Source organism: Bipolaris maydis, assembly GCF_028858645.1.
Source record: "Bipolaris maydis strain C4 unplaced genomic scaffold PSV08scaffold_2, whole genome shotgun sequence".
Taxonomy (NCBI): domain Eukaryota; kingdom Fungi; phylum Ascomycota; class Dothideomycetes; order Pleosporales; family Pleosporaceae; genus Bipolaris; species Bipolaris maydis.
In genome coordinates this window covers 3,556,215-3,576,008 of record NW_027093858.1, presented here as the reverse complement: position 1 = coordinate 3,576,008, position 19,794 = coordinate 3,556,215, and the positions used below count along the sequence as shown (strand labels likewise).

The 19,794-nt window shown below is 51.9% G+C and overlaps 7 protein-coding genes across 7 annotated transcripts; 4 read left to right on the top strand and 3 right to left on the bottom strand.

Moving 5' to 3' along the window:
• Positions 1 to 400: 400 nt before the first annotated feature.
• PSV08DRAFT_385244 (uncharacterized protein) lies at positions 401 to 4,590 on the top strand (the record flags this gene model as incomplete). The annotated part of the gene is made up of 2 exons (XM_014224911.2): positions 401 to 1,892; positions 1,941 to 4,590. The coding sequence occupies 2 exons, from the start codon at positions 401 to 403 to the stop codon at positions 4,289 to 4,291; spliced, it is 3,843 nt and encodes a 1,280-aa protein (XP_014080386.1). The 3' UTR covers positions 4,292 to 4,590.
• Positions 4,591 to 4,952: 362 nt separating this feature from the next.
• On the bottom strand, positions 4,953 to 6,267 carry PSV08DRAFT_271743 (Snf7-domain-containing protein). Its single transcript, XM_014224910.2, has 4 exons — positions 6,175 to 6,267; positions 5,859 to 6,051; positions 5,597 to 5,801; positions 4,953 to 5,540 (listed from the first exon to the last, which is right to left on the bottom strand). Exons 2-4 carry the CDS (start codon positions 6,037 to 6,039, stop codon positions 5,249 to 5,251), a joined length of 678 nt encoding a protein of 225 aa, XP_014080385.1. The 5' UTR covers positions 6,040 to 6,051; positions 6,175 to 6,267; the 3' UTR covers positions 4,953 to 5,248.
• A 127-nt stretch (positions 6,268 to 6,394) lies between these two features.
• PSV08DRAFT_271729 (CST complex subunit Ten1) lies at positions 6,395 to 7,270 on the top strand (the record flags this gene model as incomplete). Its single annotated transcript, XM_014224909.2, has 2 exons — positions 6,395 to 6,483; positions 6,532 to 7,270. The coding sequence occupies 2 exons, from the start codon at positions 6,395 to 6,397 to the stop codon at positions 6,806 to 6,808; spliced, it is 366 nt and encodes a 121-aa protein (XP_014080384.1). The 3' UTR covers positions 6,809 to 7,270.
• PSV08DRAFT_27484 (cytochrome P450) lies at positions 7,267 to 9,053 on the bottom strand. The gene is made up of 4 exons (XM_014224908.2): positions 8,902 to 9,053; positions 7,764 to 8,852; positions 7,429 to 7,707; positions 7,267 to 7,376 (listed from the first exon to the last, which is right to left on the bottom strand). The coding sequence occupies exons 1-4, from the start codon at positions 9,001 to 9,003 to the stop codon at positions 7,332 to 7,334; spliced, it is 1,515 nt and encodes a 504-aa protein (XP_014080383.1). The 5' UTR covers positions 9,004 to 9,053; the 3' UTR covers positions 7,267 to 7,331.
• A 2,294-nt stretch (positions 9,054 to 11,347) lies between these two features.
• Positions 11,348 to 12,389, top strand: PSV08DRAFT_27480 (uncharacterized protein). The gene is made up of 3 exons (XM_014224907.2): positions 11,348 to 11,629; positions 11,690 to 12,139; positions 12,200 to 12,389. The coding sequence occupies exons 1-3, from the start codon at positions 11,377 to 11,379 to the stop codon at positions 12,223 to 12,225; spliced, it is 729 nt and encodes a 242-aa protein (XP_014080382.1). The 5' UTR covers positions 11,348 to 11,376; the 3' UTR covers positions 12,226 to 12,389.
• Positions 12,390 to 13,816: 1,427 nt separating this feature from the next.
• Positions 13,817 to 16,623, bottom strand: PSV08DRAFT_407703 (uncharacterized protein; the record flags this gene model as incomplete). Its single annotated transcript, XM_066093781.1, has 5 exons — positions 13,817 to 15,139; positions 15,264 to 15,279; positions 15,373 to 15,897; positions 15,948 to 16,379; positions 16,430 to 16,623. 5 exons carry the CDS (start codon positions 16,621 to 16,623, stop codon positions 13,958 to 13,960), a joined length of 2,349 nt encoding a protein of 782 aa, XP_065949883.1. The 3' UTR covers positions 13,817 to 13,957.
• A 1,524-nt stretch (positions 16,624 to 18,147) lies between these two features.
• Positions 18,148 to 19,696, top strand: PSV08DRAFT_244356 (uncharacterized protein; the record flags this gene model as incomplete). The annotated part of the gene is made up of 7 exons (XM_014224905.1): positions 18,148 to 18,336; positions 18,387 to 18,627; positions 18,679 to 18,813; positions 18,860 to 18,977; positions 19,028 to 19,090; positions 19,140 to 19,166; positions 19,258 to 19,696. The coding sequence occupies 7 exons, from the start codon at positions 18,148 to 18,150 to the stop codon at positions 19,694 to 19,696; spliced, it is 1,212 nt and encodes a 403-aa protein (XP_014080380.1).
• Positions 19,697 to 19,794: the final 98 nt, after the last annotated feature.

Sequence of the window (19,794 nt, the reverse complement as noted above, 5' to 3'; positions counted from 1 at the left end):
GCGAGGCGGGACCGACTAGGATGGAAGGAGCAATAGCCCTGCTATACTAAGAAAGTACGATGGTTCTGCGGCCATGGCACGTGCAGCAAGATTAGGCCCGGCGCAAGCCTCTCTCTCCGACAACACCAGCTTGTTTGCGACAGCTCGACTCCGGCCCTTTGCCTGCGCTTCTCTTATATACGTCTTGCGCGACATCCGCTCACGGCCTGCTGGATCACGAGAAAAAACAAGCGCGCCGCTAAACCGCGTCCGTGTGCAGACAGCGCCATCCACGACCCCCGGTCCAAAACCTCACCTTGCTCTCGCCCTCGCCCAGCACCACCACCACCACCCGATAGCCACCACGATAGCCACGACACCCAACCCCCACCCAGCTCCCTCCGAACATGGCGGCAGCAGCATGGCCGTAGCCCCGTCTAGCGAGCAGCTCCACCATGTCGTCGCCCAAGATGACTCCCCCGCCCCCGGCCACCCGTCCATCAACCACCAGCGCGCTCCCGACATGGCTTCCACAACCACAACCACCACTACCAACACCACCGATGCGCCGCCAGCCCTGCCTGCCCCCAGCGCAGAGGGCGCGCCTACCCACCCCGGCCCCATGGACACCATCGACAACATGAACACGGCCAACACCCCCAGCCATCCCCAAATCTCCTCTCTCGCAGACCCCATCAACCTCGCCCAGTCTGCCGACATGAATGGCGACACGAATGGCGACATGAACGGCGACATGAACGGCGACATGGCCGCAGCCACCGCCGTCGCTGCTCCGCTTCCCATGGATGTTGCCACAGCCGCCTCGGCCTTCCCTGCTATGGACCCCTTCATGCCCCCAACCACAAATGAGCGCCTCACGGCTTTTGCGCGCCTGCGCTTTGACGACGGCTCCTACTACATGCACACCTACCAGATCACGCTCGGGCGCAACATCCACCTCGCCCACCGTGACATGAAGCGCCTCATCAAGGCCGAGGCTCTGCATGCCAAAGGCCATACCAAAGCTGCAGAGGAATACCTCAACGGGAAAAAGGACCGCAAGAGGAAGAAGCGCGACCGTCGCGGCGCTCGCAGCGTCATCTCCGAAAAAGGTGGCATCGTCAACGTACCCATCGAGTCTATGCCAGTGGAGTTCCAGCAGCGCCGCCAGAGCAATGCTTCTCACTCTCTCAGCTCAAACTCCCATCCGGCCGGCGAGGCTGCTGAAGAGAACCCTGCCGAGCGGGCGCCCCAGAACATGCTCATGCAGACCTTTCCCGAGGTGCCTGCCCAATTTGACGGCCACGTGCCCGAAGATCCCAACGACTGTCCCTTCGTGCCCATACACCCCCAGCAAATCATGGCCAAGACCGGCTCGCTCGGGCCCAAGGGCATATCGCGCGAGCACGCCAAGATTTTCTTTGACTTTGATGCCGGCCACTTCTGTATACACGTCTTGGGCAACAACGGCCTGCATCATGAGGGTGACTTCTATCCAAAGGGTGAAACCGTTCCCCTGGATCATGGCGACCACCTGCTCATAGGCGCCGTCAACATCCACTTCTATCTACCCGACGTCGCACTTACCGAGCAGCAGCGACATCGCCAAGAATCTGGCTCGCGTCCTATGAGCTTTTCCTTCGAGAACGGCAATGGCCAGCTGGAAAGCGATGAACACATCAGTTCTGAAAGCGAAGACCAGCAGAGTGTGAACCCTCGCCACGTCTATTACCACCATCCTGTGAGCGACAGCGATGATGACGATGCATTGGCCGACGAGGAAATGGACGATTATGAAGAGCCACTTCCAAAGCCTCGCCAGAAAACTAATCTCAAACTCAAGATTAAGAACCTACCGCCAGCATCCACCTCAAAAGACAGCAAAAAGGCACACAAGAGGAAACCCCAGCACCGTGAACTCACTCCTGAAGAACCCCCAGCAAAGAAGGTTAAGATCAAAGTCAAGGATTCGGGCAAGACCAAAGAGTCTGCTCGTGAGTCTGCCAAGGAACCCAAGGCGCAGAAAGAGCGCAAGGAATCAAGAGAGCAAAAGGAAACAAAGGACAAGGAGTCCATTCCGTCCAAGGAGACCAAAGAGCCGAAAGAACCTAAGGAACCAAAGGAGAAAGGCAAAGCGCCGGCCAAGACCCCTGCAAAGACCACTGTCAAGGACGAGGCACCTGCCGAAGAGCCTGTCAAGGACATTCCTGTGGCCACCAAGACTGAGCAGCCAAGCAAGCCTCCGCCAAACGACAGCCCACCTTTGTTGCGCAAACCACACGAAGGTGAACTCGAAGCTGGTGACATAGATGGTCTCATCACAGAAGAAATGGCCATACAGCATAACCTGCCCCGAAACCTCATTGGTCATGTGGTCGAAAAGCGCAAGGGTCCCGGCAGGCCACCCAAAGACGGCATCATGTCGAAGCGTCAGCGGTCTCAGCTCATCAAGCAGGCCAAGGATATTGAGAGAGCGAGGGCAGCTGGCATTGATCCCGCTGATATACCTATACCGACAATTAAGCCAAAGGCGCCCAAGCGCAAAGAGTCGAATGCTGGCGACGGAGAAGACGATGGTATTGTCGAGTCCACCGAGCACGGTGATGGTACTTTGTCTGGTCTCCAGAAACAAGCCAAGCCGATGAGACCACCACGGACCCCTTCACCCGAGATGCGTATCGAAGATTACACAGAAGAGCAGTTACAACGTCCCACTGCAAACTACGTGGTTCTTATTCACGAAGCCATCTCATCTTCCCCTACCGGTCAGATGAATCTGCAGTCCATCTACACCTACATTGAGCGCAAGTATCCTTGGTACAAGTTCAAGACGACTACGAGCGGCTGGCAATCTAGCGTGCGTCACAACCTAGGCCAGCACGATGCTTTCATGAAGGGAGACAAAGAAGGCAAAGGATACCTCTGGCGAATCAATCCTGAGGTCTCGATCGAGAAGGAGCGCAGGAAGAGACAGGCTAGTCCTCCACTCAATCACGCACCACGACCACAATACTATCAGCCACCTCCCAACGGGTACCAGCCCTATCCTCAGCCTGGATATCCATATCATCCCGGCATGCCCCATGCAATGCCGCAGGCTCCGCCAAGATTACCCCCGAGCCTTGCGCAACCTCGTCTTCCTCCTAGTATGGCTCGCGGTGAAGGCAATGCTGCTGCTTCCAACGGGCCACAAAATGCGCCCCACCCTTCACCCTATGCATCCCCTTGGGCCGGCGGCAACACAGGCGCCAGCCCACCAGCTGCAAACCCTCCACGGCCCTATCCGCCACCCAATACGCAGACATCAACTGCCAACTCAGCAGCTGGGTCAAGTGGGCAGTATGGCGTTCTGTTTCCCACGGCTGCACCGCAGCAGTCACCATACAGTGGGCCCTCAGCACCAAGCCCTTATGGTGGGCCTTATGCTACCACCGGCGCCAGTCCATATGGCCCAGCGCCGCCTCGTCCGTATCCACCATACCCTGCAGCCGGCCAGCAAGCCAATGCGCCTGCCGCATCGCCCGCTCAACGTAATGCTTCGCCTTACGGTCCGCCGCCGACCCAAGCTCCCGCACATCCGGGCTCGTCCAACGAGGGCTCAGCTCCACATCCTTCCGGTCGGTACCCCATTGGCGTACATCCAGACCTTATTCGCCAGCTCGAGGCGTATCGTCTCGTGTACTTGGAGAAAAGACCAGGGCCTGATGAGCAAAAGAAGGTTGACAATGCAATTCGGGCGTGCGTAGACAGGACCGTGCCTGAAGCGTCATTGACAGAACCTGAAAGAAAGTTGCTCGAATCTATTTGCGGTGTAGAGAGTATCAACAAACATGTCAAGAGAAATGTTGCTGTCAAACCGGAGAACACACCTGTCACTGTACCAGCTACTGCCGCTGGCACCGCAGCTGCAATCGCTGCAGATGCCGCAGCCAATACGTTGACTCAACACCAGCAGCAGCAACAACAACAACAACAACAAAAGCCAACTGAACAGCCTCCGTCGGGAACGCAGTCAGCGTCGCCAGCACCTCCACGCGAAAACAGTGAACCTCAAAAGTTTACGCCCAACATGACCGGCGCATCGCCAGCACCGTCTGCTACGGCGCCACCCTCGACTTCAACCCCAGCACCTCCTGCAGCTCCTTCACATCGCCCAAGTGTCGAGCCCATCACCCCTGTTCCCGGTTCACCAGCAGTCCCGAATGGCACCCCATTGCGGCGTCCATTGGCTGAGTCGACTGCAGATAGCCCGGGCCGAGCAGAAGAGAGCACCAAGACAGAGCCCAGCGAAGAAGCTACAAAAACGGAGTAGGAGTTTTGTTTCTTTGTAATGTTTTAGCTATTGAGCGATGGCATGTATAGTCTTTCCCTCCTTCAGCCTTTTGTCAACTGAACTCTACTCTTTTGCGCAACAACGGCGTCGTGTTTGGTTGTCCCTTTGAAAAGCATGAAAAAAGAGGCCAAAATGCATTTTTTTGGAGCTTATTGGACTGCTGCTTATCGGCGTTTAGCACGCGATGGAGCGAAACAACTGTACTCGATACCCATCAAGGATATAGCTTTTGGTTTGAAGGGGCTAAGCAGGAGTTTCTCTCTTTGGTGATGGGCGTAGATGGTTTTTTTGGCTTGCCCCCATGCTATTACCTGGGCAAGCCTTCAAAAGTGAAATTTGGAATGGAGAGAAAAAAAAAGAACATGCGCTGTTACGGCTACTACTGCATGTATGAATGATCAAAAAAGCCTGTCATTTACGCTTACTCGTTTTCCCAACAGTCTACGTGTGTACATGTGCAACTGGTTATCAGCTGCTTTTAGATGCTCTTTTGTTCCGGAAATTCACCTTCTTGTGAAGCATCCTGTTTCCAGGAATTTTCGAATCAATGAGTACCGGGCCGCTTATTTCCGGCAAAAGACGAGTTGAGTGGTCATTGGCTACCAAACAAAGATCAAATGAGCCAAGGGACAAGTCACGAAAGGAAGAAAAAGAACACTGAAATTCGTCTGATATTGCAAGGTATTAATATTCTTCCTTCCCTGCCCTGCCATCCTTCGTTACGTGCAGCCTCCAAACACAAAGTCTGGGTGCATTTGATGCGAAGATCCAAACAAACAACTAGATGCCCCAAGTGACACAAAAGGAAAATAGTGAGCAATCAAGGGCAGAGAAAAAAAGTTGAAGCCTATAACCTGGGCTTCTGACCATATCGCCATACGCCTAAAGACCATCACCGCCCATGAGCGATGTCCATGTCTGGTGGACCATGTCAACTTACATGGCCATCTCCGCCTGCAGTTTCCGCAGCTCCTCTTCCTCGTCGTCTTCCTCGACTCGCTGTGGCGCCTTGGGATTCGTGTTGGGAGCCTGTGGCAGCTTTTGGCTCGAGGGCGCGTCGTGAATGGGCACGCTGCCAGTATTGAGCATTTGCTCGTCCAGCTTCTCTTGTTGTAGTTCCGCCAGTTCCTCATCCAGCTCATCTTCGTCGATACCATTGTTGGCGATGCTCGACGTGATCGCTTCGCTTATTTCTTCTCCAATAGCGTGTTGTTCGCGCAAGCCTTCCCTAGACATGTGATTAGTGACTGATATTGAGAATGAGGTATTTTGGGTATGACGTACATGACGTCGTCGACCTTGTCAATAGTTAGGCCAGCATGTATCTGCTTCATGGCGGCACCAGCATTCTTCATGGCATCCAGCGTCTCCTTGTTGATATTCGCCGACTCTATGGAGTAAATTTGCTGCTCAAGAGTCATGATCTGGGAGCTTGTCTGCTCGAGCGAATGCTCAAACTGCTTCTTTCGCCGTAATGCGGATTTGGCAGCTGTGATGACTGTCAGCGACGTTATCCAGTAGAGCAATGGAAACAGAACGCACGTACCTTGCTTGTTGGTAGAGACGTATTTTCGCGCCAAGGCATCCTGCTCATCCATTTGGTTTTGTAGATGCTTCTCTCTCTTGTTCAGCATCTCTAGCTGGCCGCGAAGCTGGAGGATTGCCTTCTTGGGGGCCTCCTTCTTCGCCTGGCCGCCGCCGAACCAGCCCAGACCCCAGCCGCTCATGTTTGCGTAGCTCTAGATGTCTCGATCAGCTCTGGACTTATCGTACGCTCCTCTCGTGGGCTCCGATAGGCGCTTCTGGTGCCTATCGAAGAGTGGGATGGCGGGGCTGCGGGGCGATGCGCGGCTTGGACGTACTGTGTGGAAGATGGAGAAAGTATTGGGGGAGTCACAGAGGGAATAGGGTTCGTGCGTGTTGGTAGTGTCGATGGTGCGGTGCTGAAGTGTTTGAGGGCTGCCTGGCTGGTCATGAATCGGGCCTGGATGCACGAGGGTATGATGTCGCTCGCACTAACCTTGGCACGTGCACAACGGACCCCGGCTTTAGTTTCCACCGCCTTCTGTGCCTTCAACCACCATGTCTTCTGCTCCGCCTGCCTCCAGCCTTGTGCTGCTCAGCGACCTTCCAAAATGCGCGCCGGGCGCAAAAGTCCGCTTCTTGGGCTGGTACATTGCGCCCGTGAGACTAACATGCAGCGGCTGACAGCAACGCAGTATCGATGAGTACACTGTGAAGACGGCAACCTTGCGCCTCAAACACAACTACCCCGTCCTTGCCGACCCTGTCATTGCCTACCTAGATATTGAACATGTGCTGGAGCGCGCCAAAAACTCCGACGTGGACGTTGGCACCTGGCTCAATGTCATCGGCTATGTGCAGAATATAGAGCACAGCACAGTGTCGGTTCAAGCCATCCTTATCTGGGATGCTGGCAATGTTGACTTGGAAGCCTACCAAAATGCTATTCAGGCGCGCAAGGTTGCTTCGTGAGATTTGCTCTGCCCATAATTGTTCTCCTGCAATGGCGCTGCACCAATGTTTGTGTGGATGTTAATCGTGGCATGCCGACCATCAAGTTTGCCAGAAGCAAGCATGACATATTCGTTCCATGCTGTGTTGTAGTCGCACATGTAAATCTGGTGTGCACGGCTGAGGCAAGTCAAAAATCAGCATCGGTTTGGATGATCGATTCATACGTGCTTCCCTCAAGCCGAACATGGTCACCTCGACCATGACCGTCTCAATCACCATGTGCTGGTTGCACAGAATGACGTGATTAAGACTCTTGTCTGATTCTTCGCGCTTTGTAATATGATTCAAACTCTTCTGCGGAACAAATTCTTGGAAAGAATAAGTGGTAGAAACAAAATAAACGTCATGGGGAAAAACGCCATTACTATCATCTCGTGGCACACTGAGTTTACAACATACAATGATTACATTCTTAACTGGTCTCATCTCGACATCCGCGCGCTTAAGTTGAACACTAAGCAAATTGTCATGAACCCTTTTTTTACTTATTCACGTGCCTCAGTACGACCTCCAACGGTTTCTTTTCCTACTCAACTTTTAGCAATTACTTCATAATGTCATCAAAACGGCACACTTACCCAAAGGATATAGGTGCTTTGCTCGCCCCAATCCCATACATCATTCGGATCCTTCAATACCAAGTCAAAGCTCCACAACAGCCTTGAGAGTATCAGCCGCAACTCCTGATAGGCTACCTTCATGCCTATGCACATGTGTCTGCCCATCTGGAAGGGCTGAAACACTGTCATATCGTCATTTTTATTGGGGGTGAGAAAGCGTTCCGGGATGAATGAGTTTGGATTGGAAAAATTGTACGACTGGCGAAACGCAGAGAACTGGTTGAAAACGACATAGGTCTAGAACATGTTGTGTCAGCGATGAAACATTCGACATGGACAAAAATGCATCTTACTCCGCCAGGAACCCAGCGATCACAAACCAGGTCTCCACCTTCTGGCACGACTCGGGGTAATCCGATGACAACGGGCGGTCCGAGACGCATGCCTTCATGTATGACCGCGTTGAGAAACGGCAGGTCGCTCGTTGTTGCAACAGTAATTTGGTTTTCGTCCTGAAACTTTTCTCGAATCTCACGTGTCAAACGATGAAGAACACCTCGGTGTTGAACCAGCATCCTCGTAATGGCGGTCAGTGCACTGGCCGTGGTTTCGCTCCCAGCAAAAGCTATCACCAACAGGTTCATGCCCCATTCTTGGTCGGTAAAATGGTCTTTCTGATCAGTGTACTTTCTGGTTGGTGTCACCCAGTCTGGCCGCTCTACATCTCGCGCTATCCGTTTTTTAGCCTGTGCATAACTCATCTGACGATGGTCTACGCTCCGCTGTAGAATCCGCTTTGGGATTATGTATCGCAAGATCTTGTCAATAGGGGGGTAAAGATTGACTGCTGCGATCATAGAAAGTCCTTTGCCAAAATCCTGTGCAATTTCAACCCACGGATGGGCTTTCCCGTTGTCAACACATCCAAAAGACTCGCCATAAGAAAAATCCCCAGCCAGGTCAAAAGTGAGAAAATTGAACCAGTCGGTGAGGTTTACAGTTTTACGTTTCTTTAGTTGTGCCATGAAGCCATCAACATGCTGCTCTATAACTGGAGCCTGACTCTTGAGGCTCTTTTCTGAGAAAGCATTGGCGAAGGCACGTCGATACCTTGCGTGATTATCTTCATGCCAATCCATGATTGTAGTTGGCTCATCGGGTGACATCTTCTTGAAGAAGGTTCGCGTCTTTTCAAAGGGCTGATGTCCGGGCCGGTTGACATAAATGTCTCTGAAGGCCCGACCATCGGCGTAAGACAGCTCGTTTGGTGCTATGCGTACGATGGGCCCATACTTGGCATGAAAATCATTGTAACGCCTATGGATCTGCCCGCGTTGAGTGGAGACAACGTACGGGAAGCGGAAACAGCGCCATAGTAGTGGCCCGGGGTAACCTCGGAGAGGATGCAGGAACACGTTATAGAAGGCGTATGCGAATATAGGCTTGATTGAAACATGAGCTTCTGCAGGGTGTTGATGGAAACGTCCTTACCACGGTGATCAGCAATACACCTGCAACTATTGGATGCAAGCTAGTCAATGGCACCAACAGTTGCCAAAAACCCGACGTTTTGTGGTTATCGCCACCTGCCATGATGATACCCTGGCTGGCTACTCGTTCAGTTCTGGTTGATGGTGCCTTGGCTTGGTGTTGGAGTAAGTGCGGTACTGCACAGCTGTCAAGCCAGGTGAAAGAGTGGTGGCGGGAAACAGCCCCACTTTTAACGATCCTTTGTCTGGAGCAGCTCAACAGTCACGGTTTCCTGGCGATTGCCAGCCACATTCTCGCCGTATCTTGCCCACTCCCACACATGTTCGAAACCAAAGGGTCAAGAATCTAGGCGTCTTGTAAGAGACGTCAGAAACATGAAACGTAACAGCCGCGATAAGCGATGCAAAGAGAGGGTACAACTGCTCGTGGTCGCCTGAATTGGATACGGCTTGAATACCGACCGTACGTACCGACTTCGGCTGGCCTGAGAAACAGAAGCACACGGTAGATTACAGGCAGCATGCGGCGCATCTGCTGCCACGACAAATGTTCCGTCTCAGATGTGACTGTGCAGCTTACATAGGAACTCCCCGTCAAGCTGTTTGAGAAGCACGCCAAAATGCGCATCAAAACACAACGGCCCGTTACCAAGAGCGATGCCAAACAATATCAAGCCTGTCTCCTGCAGGCGTTCGTTAGGTCGGGCAAGCGTCGCCGAGTAGTGTGGGATCGCTGAAACAGTTCGCTTCGTGTTCTGACACAGTTCACCATGCGAACTCGATGGATTTGCAAACAGTCGTTCGAGTGCGCGGATCCTTTGCACCGTTTTTGCCTTGCGCGTCCTGACAAAACGTCGGGGTGATTTTGTTTATCGTCTCCCCGACGTCGTCCCATGATGCACCGCGGGCGCACCCGCTAGCTTGGTGTGCTCCACAAGTGCAAGTGCAAGTGTAAGTGTAAGCTGACTGCGCAGCGAAAAAAAGAAAGCAGGCTAATATCACTCCTTTGGTCACCATACAGCACACTAACACGCCGACATTACCCCTCTCCTATCGCCTGCCTACCAGGAATGGCTCCATCGGTTGTCAGACGACAGGAGCACATTTTGCGGCTTGTGGATATTCGGATCTCGAAGTCCGGAGCACGACTCTGCGCAGCAGACTTCCGCTTTGACAGCTTCCGTATACAGGTTTCACCAAGCATGTTTGCCGGTATCCATGACTAGCAGACAAGGCGAACCCCCTGCTCGTACAGATATAGAAAACTGGGCCAGAAACAAAAAACCTGGAGTCAGCCGGAGAGAACATGCTCAACCTCTTACACAGTGAGCGTCAGGATCGATGCGCCTAACCGAAGCTGTGCAAAAAGAATGTGTTTCTAGAGAGGCATCATGGATGAGACACCAACGCGACCCATGCCGTAATCCTCAGGCACCGAGGCAGCAATCTTCCAACGTTGCAACGGTCTGACATGGAGCTTATGACTGCCGTATCTTCCGTTGGCCTCTGATATAGACCCAATTAATTAACCCACATTACGGCTCGAAGCGGGGCTTTCGATAGAGCGTGCATACCGCTATCGGGTCATTTGCTGCCATTGTTGAGCCACATCAGGTCTTTTTATCGGCCAGATGTATGCAAGGCGCCTGCAGCGCACGGACAGCCAGTGAAAGCCAAAATGCTCGGGCCTCCAGCCAGCCTCCCGTTCGGGCACACCAGCGCGAACCCAACCTCCAACCTGTGGAATTACCGAATCTGTGCCGGCGTTTGGTCTTCGTCTGGAAGGTCCGACACTGAAACTGTAAATTCCTTTGAGAATTATCGAAACAATGAGACAGCCATGCCACCTCCCTAGGCCGAATCCTCGCCATGTTGTTGGTTTCTGCCTTGCTATGGAGCTGCTGTCTAAGATGCCAACATCTATCCACTTCCACATGCGCAAATAGAGGCTCAGCACCAAAAAAGACAGCGCCACGGGAACGCGGCTCAGCAGAAATCCAGATGCCCATCGTAGCGCTCTCCACATTCCTGGATTGGGGCTTGAGTTTGCACGTATCAGCGCTTATAGGAGGTACAAGCCTTTTACCCAGCTTGCCAGGAGCGGCAAAGTGTTATGCACAAGAACGGCCACCCTGACGCGCTAGAGCCACGTCCAGGTCTCACCAGCCTTTGGTGTGCATGTCGCTTCAAGGATTGATATTAAAGATCTGGTCAGGATGGTGGTCTGTGTTGACGTACATACACATGGCAGCGCATGCACACCCATGCAGGCCGCCTGGCGAACGGCCCAGGACAAAGTTCAGTGTAGAAGGTATAAGTGTATCCAACCGCCAGCGCCAGGAAGTCGTGATACAACAAGTACCTCCTCCAACACCTCGACTTTGGCAAAGAATAAGGGACAGGCTCCTTTGGTTCTACTCAGACATTAATTTATCAACAACTCTCCCAACGTCAACTTGTGCCAACCTTCGTCAATATGCTCTTCTCTACAATCGCGGCAGCATTCTTCTATGCCACTTCTGCTTATGCAGCTGCTCTTCCCCAAGCTCCTGGAAAGCCGCACAGTTACACTCCCGCGAAAAACCTCGATAATCTTGCCAAACTCTTCCCTCAAAGTGCCCTTACAAGCCCGGATGGTATGACACTCAAGTATGTTGTACTTGGCATCGGTACACAGAACTATACCTGTGCGAATGCAAGCGCAGTTCCTGGTACTACTGGTGCTGTTGGTGAGTTCTTCTTTTCCGATAGAACACAGAAACTGTGCTAACATTTGCCTTCTTTACCAGCTACCTTGTATGACATCGGTACAAAACTCAACAACGACCGAGATGCAAAGTGGAAGATCGCAACCATCTCCCCACTTGCCCTGTCCATGTCTGAATGGGCTCCCCAACTGGTCGACATGAGTCTCCAGGCTCAAGGCTTTCAGAACGTTGCTGGACACCATTTCTTTGCCGATGTTGCTGGAACAAGCACCCCAACATTCGCCTTTGACCAGCTCAGTGCCCCATATCCTCTGTGCCAGGTCGCAAAGATTGGCGCCGTCGATGCACCGAAAACTGCATGCTCGGGAAAGAACGGTCTTCCCGCTATCCAGTGGCTTTACCTGCAGCACAAGACGGGCATCGCCCAAGGAGGTATCACCACTGTCTATCGTGTGGAGACTGCTGGTGGCAACAAGCCTGCAACATGCCAGGGCATGCCACCTGCATGGGAAGTCAAGTACGCTGCACAGTGTAAGTCCACATAGAATACCACATGTCTCCACATTGCATTCGGCAACTAACACCTGTCAGACTGGGTCTATGGTCCAAAGCAGTAAGCGCTGGGCTTACGACGCTCGTTTCGACAATGTTACGACAACACCAAACTTTCTGTGCTCCCCATGACCTTTGTCTATGCATAGGGTGGTTGCGCGCGGCTACAAATGGTCTTTTTTTTTTCATGAACTGGGATCATGGGATCATGTGTTCAACCTTTTTCTTCATTACTGTATTTTTTTTTCTCTTCTTCATATTTCATGTTTTTATATGACGATACCCTTTCTGTAGTGTGCATGGATTTTGCCAGTGTTTTAGTCTTGCAATGTAGGTGTCATCTCGGGCAACACGGCGTTTATAGAAACTATGCATTGTTTGGTTTGCATAAACAAACTTATGCAGCGCTCTAACTCTTACCTTCATGGTTTCCAAGTGTTGCCATCGTGACCTTGAAGATTGTTCTTCACATGTCTGCGAGGATCTCGTATCTTTTCCGGCAGTCTCCACCCATAGCCAACGTGTCAATGCGTTACACAAGACCCTACTAGCTGATGCCCCATCGACCATACTACTGAGCTGGTTCTAGCCACTCTGACAAAATGGCACGAGACCGCTCTACCACCCTGCATTCGCCAACACCCTCATTCTCGACTTTACACACTACGCAGAAGACGCCTTATCTCGCCGTGCCGTCTCCACACAGCCGCCGCGGCACAGACACACCCGTGCCGTACGTAATCCCTTTGCACTACTCCACCACGCCGTATTACGTCCAGCCTCACGTTGCGGCACAGCGCAGATCAGGCTGCTTACGCCGTGCACACCCAAGCGTACGGCATCCTAGTCACTCTTTTTTTTCCTGTTCTTGCATGCAAATACGTATGTAGGAGTTAGGTAATCCAACATCCAACATCCAACACGCCTGCGCCCCCTTGACTGCAAATCGACACGTCAAGTGATATTGTGCCACGGAGATCGTAGTAGTCCCACCTTCCCCCCTCTCCTCATTTTCATAGTATCTACCCTTATCCAAACCCAAACGCAAAAGACTCCAAGCCCCACTACTACGCGCCCACATTCCCCAAAGAAAGAAAAAAGAGTGTTGCGTCACCTTCCTTACACAGCATAATTTCCCTCCTTGCTAGTTCTACCACCCTTAACCACGATCAACACACACACCCTACATGCCCATGCCCTCCAAACATACGACGGAGGGAGAGAGAAAAAAAGGTAAAGAGGGTGATTGGTACCGAAGACGGAGGTGGGGTGGGCGTACTACATTGGTGGCTGTAGCGGCGGGTATTTAGCTTGGCGCTAAGACGGCTGTCCATGGCCGTGGTACAAGTGGGTTAAGGTAAGTGCCCGCATGCGGACATTTGGCGGCTACAGGGTTCCGGGGGTTCTAGTTTTCTTTGGAAAAGGGCGCAGGGAGCCGGGTATGTACGGAGTAATGGTACGCTACTGTAAGAGTTTCTTTTCTTTTTATTGGGCTTTTTTTTGGGGGGCAAGGGTTGGGAGGCGATAAGAAGGAATTATATGTGCAAGGGGATTTCTCGGGGTTTTGGTGTACGTATGGATTGCTATGGGGAGGGGGGACGCTGGAGAGCTGAGGGTGCGATCTAGTGTGCATAGGTCAATTGTTGGTCATGGGTGTCGCATTGGAATATCAAAGTGAATTTGCAGTGTATACGTATTCTCTAGCTAATTTCTTGGTATCCATCCGCGTGATGGCTTGAGAACCTGAATTGCATAGTACGCAAGACTCCTTCTTCACGGCACCAAGCATCCTCCTCCTTAGAGATTACCAGAAACCGACTTCGCTGGCCGATGCATATTGGCAATACTCTCTCGGCTCCGCTCCACTCCTTTCGTCCACACCGGGTACATTTCCTTGTACCAATTCGAGATGCTCGCCCGATCGCCGTTGGCAATCTGCTCCGCGAGCGAGAGCGCATCGAGAATGGCTGCGTTGGCGCCGTTGCCCCCAACAATCGGTTCCGCATGAACAGCTTCACCTATGAAGTACACCCCAGTGTCTTCTGACAGCCTCTGGATGTCTGATAATGGAGGGAGTAGGGTTCGCATGAGCCAATGAAGTATCCTGTCGCCGCGCATCTTCTTCGCATCGAAAACTTCTGAGAAAGGAGGCTGGAGACAATTTAGAGTCCGGGCTTCCTCGAACAGTTCCTCAGGGATCTTTTTGGCGTCGTCCTTGGATCGGTTCGGCTGGTGGAGAGAATCCGAGTCACTGCGTACTGCGCGCGAGTATATCCAGCTGATGCTGACTTCCTCAGCTTTCTTCTCATTGACGCTAATGTTGAGCACCACGTCATCGTGTTTCGCCTCGATGACATTTGCTTCCCTCATCGCAGGCGCGTACAGCTTGTCGAATGTCTCGCGGTCAAGTTTTCTCTTCCCATTGAAGACGATGTATGGCAGGACACTAGGCTGCGCGGATTGTAACAAGAGCTTTCGAGTGCTCGAATGCACGCCATCCGCGGCGATAATGATGTTTGCTGAGTTTGTCTCCCCATTCTGGAACTGCAGCTTAATGCCTTTCGTAGTGTGTTCCAGGCTCTCGAGTGAATGTTCCCACCGGATATCGAGTCCTTCGCGCAACAGTTGCTCAAGCTTATTTTTGTTGGCGCGGAAAGAAGACTGAGTGTCGTACAAGCCGTCGTGACGTAGAAGCTCTACACTTGAGCCAATCTTCCCATAGCCATCTATCTCTGCATCAACAGCTACCTGATTCTTGAATGCATCCTCGTCAATGTCGAGAAGCTTGAGGAGTGGTTTGTAGGCTGTCGCGTGCAAAGTAATGCCATAGTTAAATCTAGGCTTCGCAGCCGCTTTTTCGTATAAGATGGCTGGTATGCCACGGCGTAAGAGACTGCGGCCCAGTGTTAAGCCTGCAATGCCTACACCGACGATGGAAATAGAGGTCATCATTGCATTGTGTTTTTTCCAGAAATGTACCTTGACATTGAAGTCGATAGAGGTTGTACAGCCGATGGTCTGGACTCGATGGCAGATCGTGATCGAGCCAATCAGCGTGCCGCGGAGCACAGATGCTCCAACATTGGTACAGAAAGGTAAACACGACGTCGATAATCATGCTTCACAGACTTTGCAATTATGTTTCCCTTTCATTTATTAACAATAATCCATTATAATAAGTATGTACACTCTTGTCCCTCATTAAGCATTACAAGTAGATGTAGCAGAATGGGTCTGCATCCAACGTGTCTAGGAGCTCCTCAATTGTCCTGGGCTCTATGTTCAGCCAATTCATCTCGATAATGTCTTTGAGCGTAGTCTTTGCACTGTTGGGTTGGAATGCAGCGACATTGCCCGCGATAGTATTCGCTTGGTCAAGGTGGAGAGCTTGCCAGATCCACCACACACGGTCCACCATGGCATGGTGCAGATAAAAGACAGGGTCGTTGGGACTGCTATAGAAGTCTCCACCGTCTCCACCCATGGTATAGTGTCCAGAGGCGTGCATGCCCAAGAAACCATCACCGAAGCGACCTTGAAGTTCATCCTGGAAAGTGCCAATGTTCTTGGATGCAGCGCCGATTGTGACGTTGAGCAGATTCTCATTGGTGAGCCAGGTTTTTGCTGCAACCGACGTGATGTCTCGCTTTGAGCATCGAGGGTTATAGTCGAGTGGCTGTGCGACCTTGGGCTCTCCGGCCATTCCTGGGCTTACAGGGCCGAGGTTAATTTGGAGACTAGTACGGTCAGTCAGGCAAACTGTCAGTAAGAGTATGGGGGTACTGACCCTTTGAATGGTCCGCTCTGTATGCAACCCCCGCCATTGCCTGAAGGGAGGAAGATGGTTCCGCCGCCAGCTACACTTCCGTTGTGCTGGACAAAGGAGCCATCGCCACCCATACTCGTATCAGATCCGTCGAAAACAGGAGACTTTGTAACGTCGTCCTGGTAACTGAACCAATTCCAGTAAGGCTGGTAGCCTTTGTAGCCACATTCTTGCCTCAAGGTCTTCTCATAGGCAAAAGTGAAATACCTATGCCAGGTCAAGAAGTTTCCAGTGCCATGAATGGACCGTGTCTGATTGATGTGTTGCCCGACAAAGTCATCGAATCGGGTTTTGGCGCCTGGAACCAATGCTGGGTCGGATTTCGAAGGCAGTGACTGTAAGCATTTCACAGCGCTGATGTATTCTCTGCGCTCCTTCTTGCTCAAATGATCCCTTGGGGGCTATTAGTTTGATTGACAACACATAACGACACACCATCTTACCAGTTCCTCCTGACTGGTGCATTAAACACAGAGCAGCTCGATCTCCTTTCAAGGTTACCATTGGTCTCTGCCTCTTTCAGTGCCGCAATTGCTTGGTCCTGTAGATCCTGGATAACGTCGCGGCGTTGAAGCGCAGCGGACTCGACTACGCTGGCCAACGCCAGGACAGCGATAGGGACACCAAGGAAACGCATCTTGTAGGCGAGCGTGAAACAAGAGTGTTGGCTGCTGAAAAAGAAAAATCCACAGTAAAACTGCGTACAGCGCGTCTAATATGGGCTTTATGGGGCGTAGGCTGACTTGCATGCGCATGCACCGGCATGGATCGGCCAGCTGTATCCGCACCCAAGGCCGTCCTTGAACGATTTGTCTTGGTCCTATGTCTAGAAATAGCTGGTGATGAGCCCGATTCATGTCCTAGACGCGGCCCATGTGAAGCGCACACCCACCTGAGAGGGTGGGCATGACTCGTGTGATACCGAGGTCTTGGGCTGTGGGTCGAAGTAGGCAGTTGGATATCACGATTGTAGTGTAGAGTGTAGAGTATGAAGTAGATTATATGATTGTGAGGCGATTATCAAGTTGTGCGTCGCTCATTGCCTTTGCCATCGACAATATGCACACATGTCCATGGCAATTCGAGAATCCATTTGTTCGAACAGGCCGTCTGCAGGAGATCTTGGTCTATGTGGGCTCGTAGGATTGCCAAGCATCTGTCAAGCCGCCCTCGATATACCCGCGCAGATGGCACGCATGAGGGGCCAAATTCTAGTTTGCATTCGTGAAGCGGAGAAGGGGTAAGATCAACCATGGAACTGCGCCATGCCAAACCCACAGTGCAACCAAGTCCTTTGCTTTGCCTCAAGTGGCGTTTTGCAAAGGCTGAGGGCAGGAAAAGTTGAAGCGAACCATACTTGTTCGGTAGTCCGGGTTGGTGGAAGATTGCCAGGGGAAGCGCAAACCGTGCCGCGAAGGAAGGGCGGGACGACGGGGGGGCGACGGGGGCTAGGAGGATTACTTAGTTGTGGTTGGTGAGTCTGTAGCGACCGCAGCCATTAATTAAAACCCGTCTCAAAGTAGTCCAACACCCGCCGGGTAATCCCACGAGACACAGCCATCGCATTGCTGCATTCTCCGTCCACACCAACTGCGCCACGCTCATCTACTTACATATCCAAGTAAAAGTCTGGCTTATACTACTACTACCAATAACCTCCCTTCTGATTCTCCAATTTTCCGCAACTGTCTCCTTCAATCTTCTACAAGCCGCAGGACATCCAGCAGCTTGTAGCTTCTCCGTAAAGAACAAGGAAGACCTTGGCGGATCCGGGAGGATTGCAGTGTTGACAATTTACACAGCTTGGTGTTCACGAGCACATCCAATAGTAGCAGCTCTATTGCGGCCATGGCAGCGAACCGCTTGTATGGCCAAGATGCCTAGAAGGACAAACATGGACGAGTTCCACATCGCGCACCTATGTCCGATAGCACATATACCTAATGTGGCAGCTGTTGTGATGCATAGAGGGCAAAACCGCCTGATCCCAAAGTAATGCAAGAGCGTCATGAGCGCACTGTGAAACGTTTGGTTGGAACCGAGTTCCTGTCTGCCAGCGTCAGAGAAGAAGGTATCTCATTTTCATTCTTTTAATGCTCGATGTTCCTATCTTTTGTTATTCAGTTCTCGCCCCACTGGTTTGCGTTCGTCGGCGACGATCATGTCTTCGACTTCTGTGGGCCCTCCTGTGGACCCCGAATGGGCGGCCGAGAACAACCTTCCTCGCCTCCTCGCATTGACGGGCGTTTTCCATATCACCGCATTGATTAGTGTTGGCCTCCGACTATTTGTCCGAGTGGGCTTACTGCGGTCGCTGGGAAAAGACGACATTGCGATCGTGCTCGCTGCTGTACGTACTCAGGCTTCACTCTTTGGTTCAGCATTGCTAACAGATGCCAGCTTGGGGCTCTGGGTGGATGGATTTGTTTTATCCTTCAGGGCAACCATGGCTTTGGACAACATGCTAAGGTGGTTTCAAAGGAAGATATGCAGGAGTTCACTCATATAGGCTTCTTTGGCAGTATAATTTCTGCCATTGGTGCCCTTGGGCTGTTGAAGATTTCCATCGCTTTCTTCCTGCTCAGACTGAAGAACAACAACATGTGGAAATGGTATTCGCGCTGTCTGTGGGCCCTGATAGGTAAGAATAGCGTTTGAGAACTTGAGTCATGACCCTAACATCCTCGAACAGGTTTGGTAACAATCTACACGATCGGCGCATGGCTCACCTTCTTCCTGTATTGCACTCCTATGGATGCAATGTGGACCAAGAAAGGTATCTGCTACAGCCAGAAGATGTTTGTTGGGTTCGCACTGACGAACACGGGTAAGCGCATAACAACCACTGCGAGACCTCTACTGACATGTCATAGCTTTGAACATCTTTACTGATGTCTGTTTTGCAACTCTGCCAATTCCCATCATCTGGAGTTTGCAAATGTCCCGGACTACGCGTATCAACTTGATTGGCGTTCTCAGTCTCGGATACATGTAAGCAGCACCCGTGGCTTAACAGCCTCCCGTCACTGACAATACGACAGTGCCGTTGCACTGGGAATAGTAAAAGCCAGCTATCAAGTTAAACGAGACAGAGACAGGACATTGTAAGTCCGCTCAACCCATCCTCTCCAACCTCACTAACATCCCTCACAGCAGCCAGCACCTAAACGTCTACGGCTTGTAAGTGACCCCCCCTCTAATCGCCCATACATACACCAAACGGACCCCTTCCAACAAAGACTCACCGACTAACCCATCATCTCCCCTTCAGCCTCCAACTTAATGTTGGCATAATCGCCGCCTGCATCCCAACCCTCAAACCCCTCCTCCGCAGCAACCCCTCCTCCCGGACCCCACGCCGCAGCAACTACAACGACATCGAGCACGCCGAAACAATCGGCAGTGGCCGGCAGCACAAACCCCGCGCCAGCTTCCTCGACACGACAAGGAACTCTCCCACAACAAACACCACAACAATGACATTAACCATAGACGAGACGTTCGAAATGGCGAACCGCGGGAGCCTCCGCGAGAAGCTGGCAGGCGGGCCAAACCATCAAAATGTTGTTTATAGCGATAGGAATGGGGTGCATACGAGTAGTCAGGAGAGGATTCTGCATGCCGAGAGTGGAGCCGAGGATGCCAGTAAGATTCTTTGTACGACCGAGGTGGTGGTTGACAGTGTGGAGCGGGTCAGGAGGAAGCGTTGAGATGGTAATGTCAATGTTTTTCTGTGATTTGTGGAAGATGTATGTAAGAAAAGCGTTCTATTTGCATACCTTGATACCCGCTTTCTTTTGTATTCGTT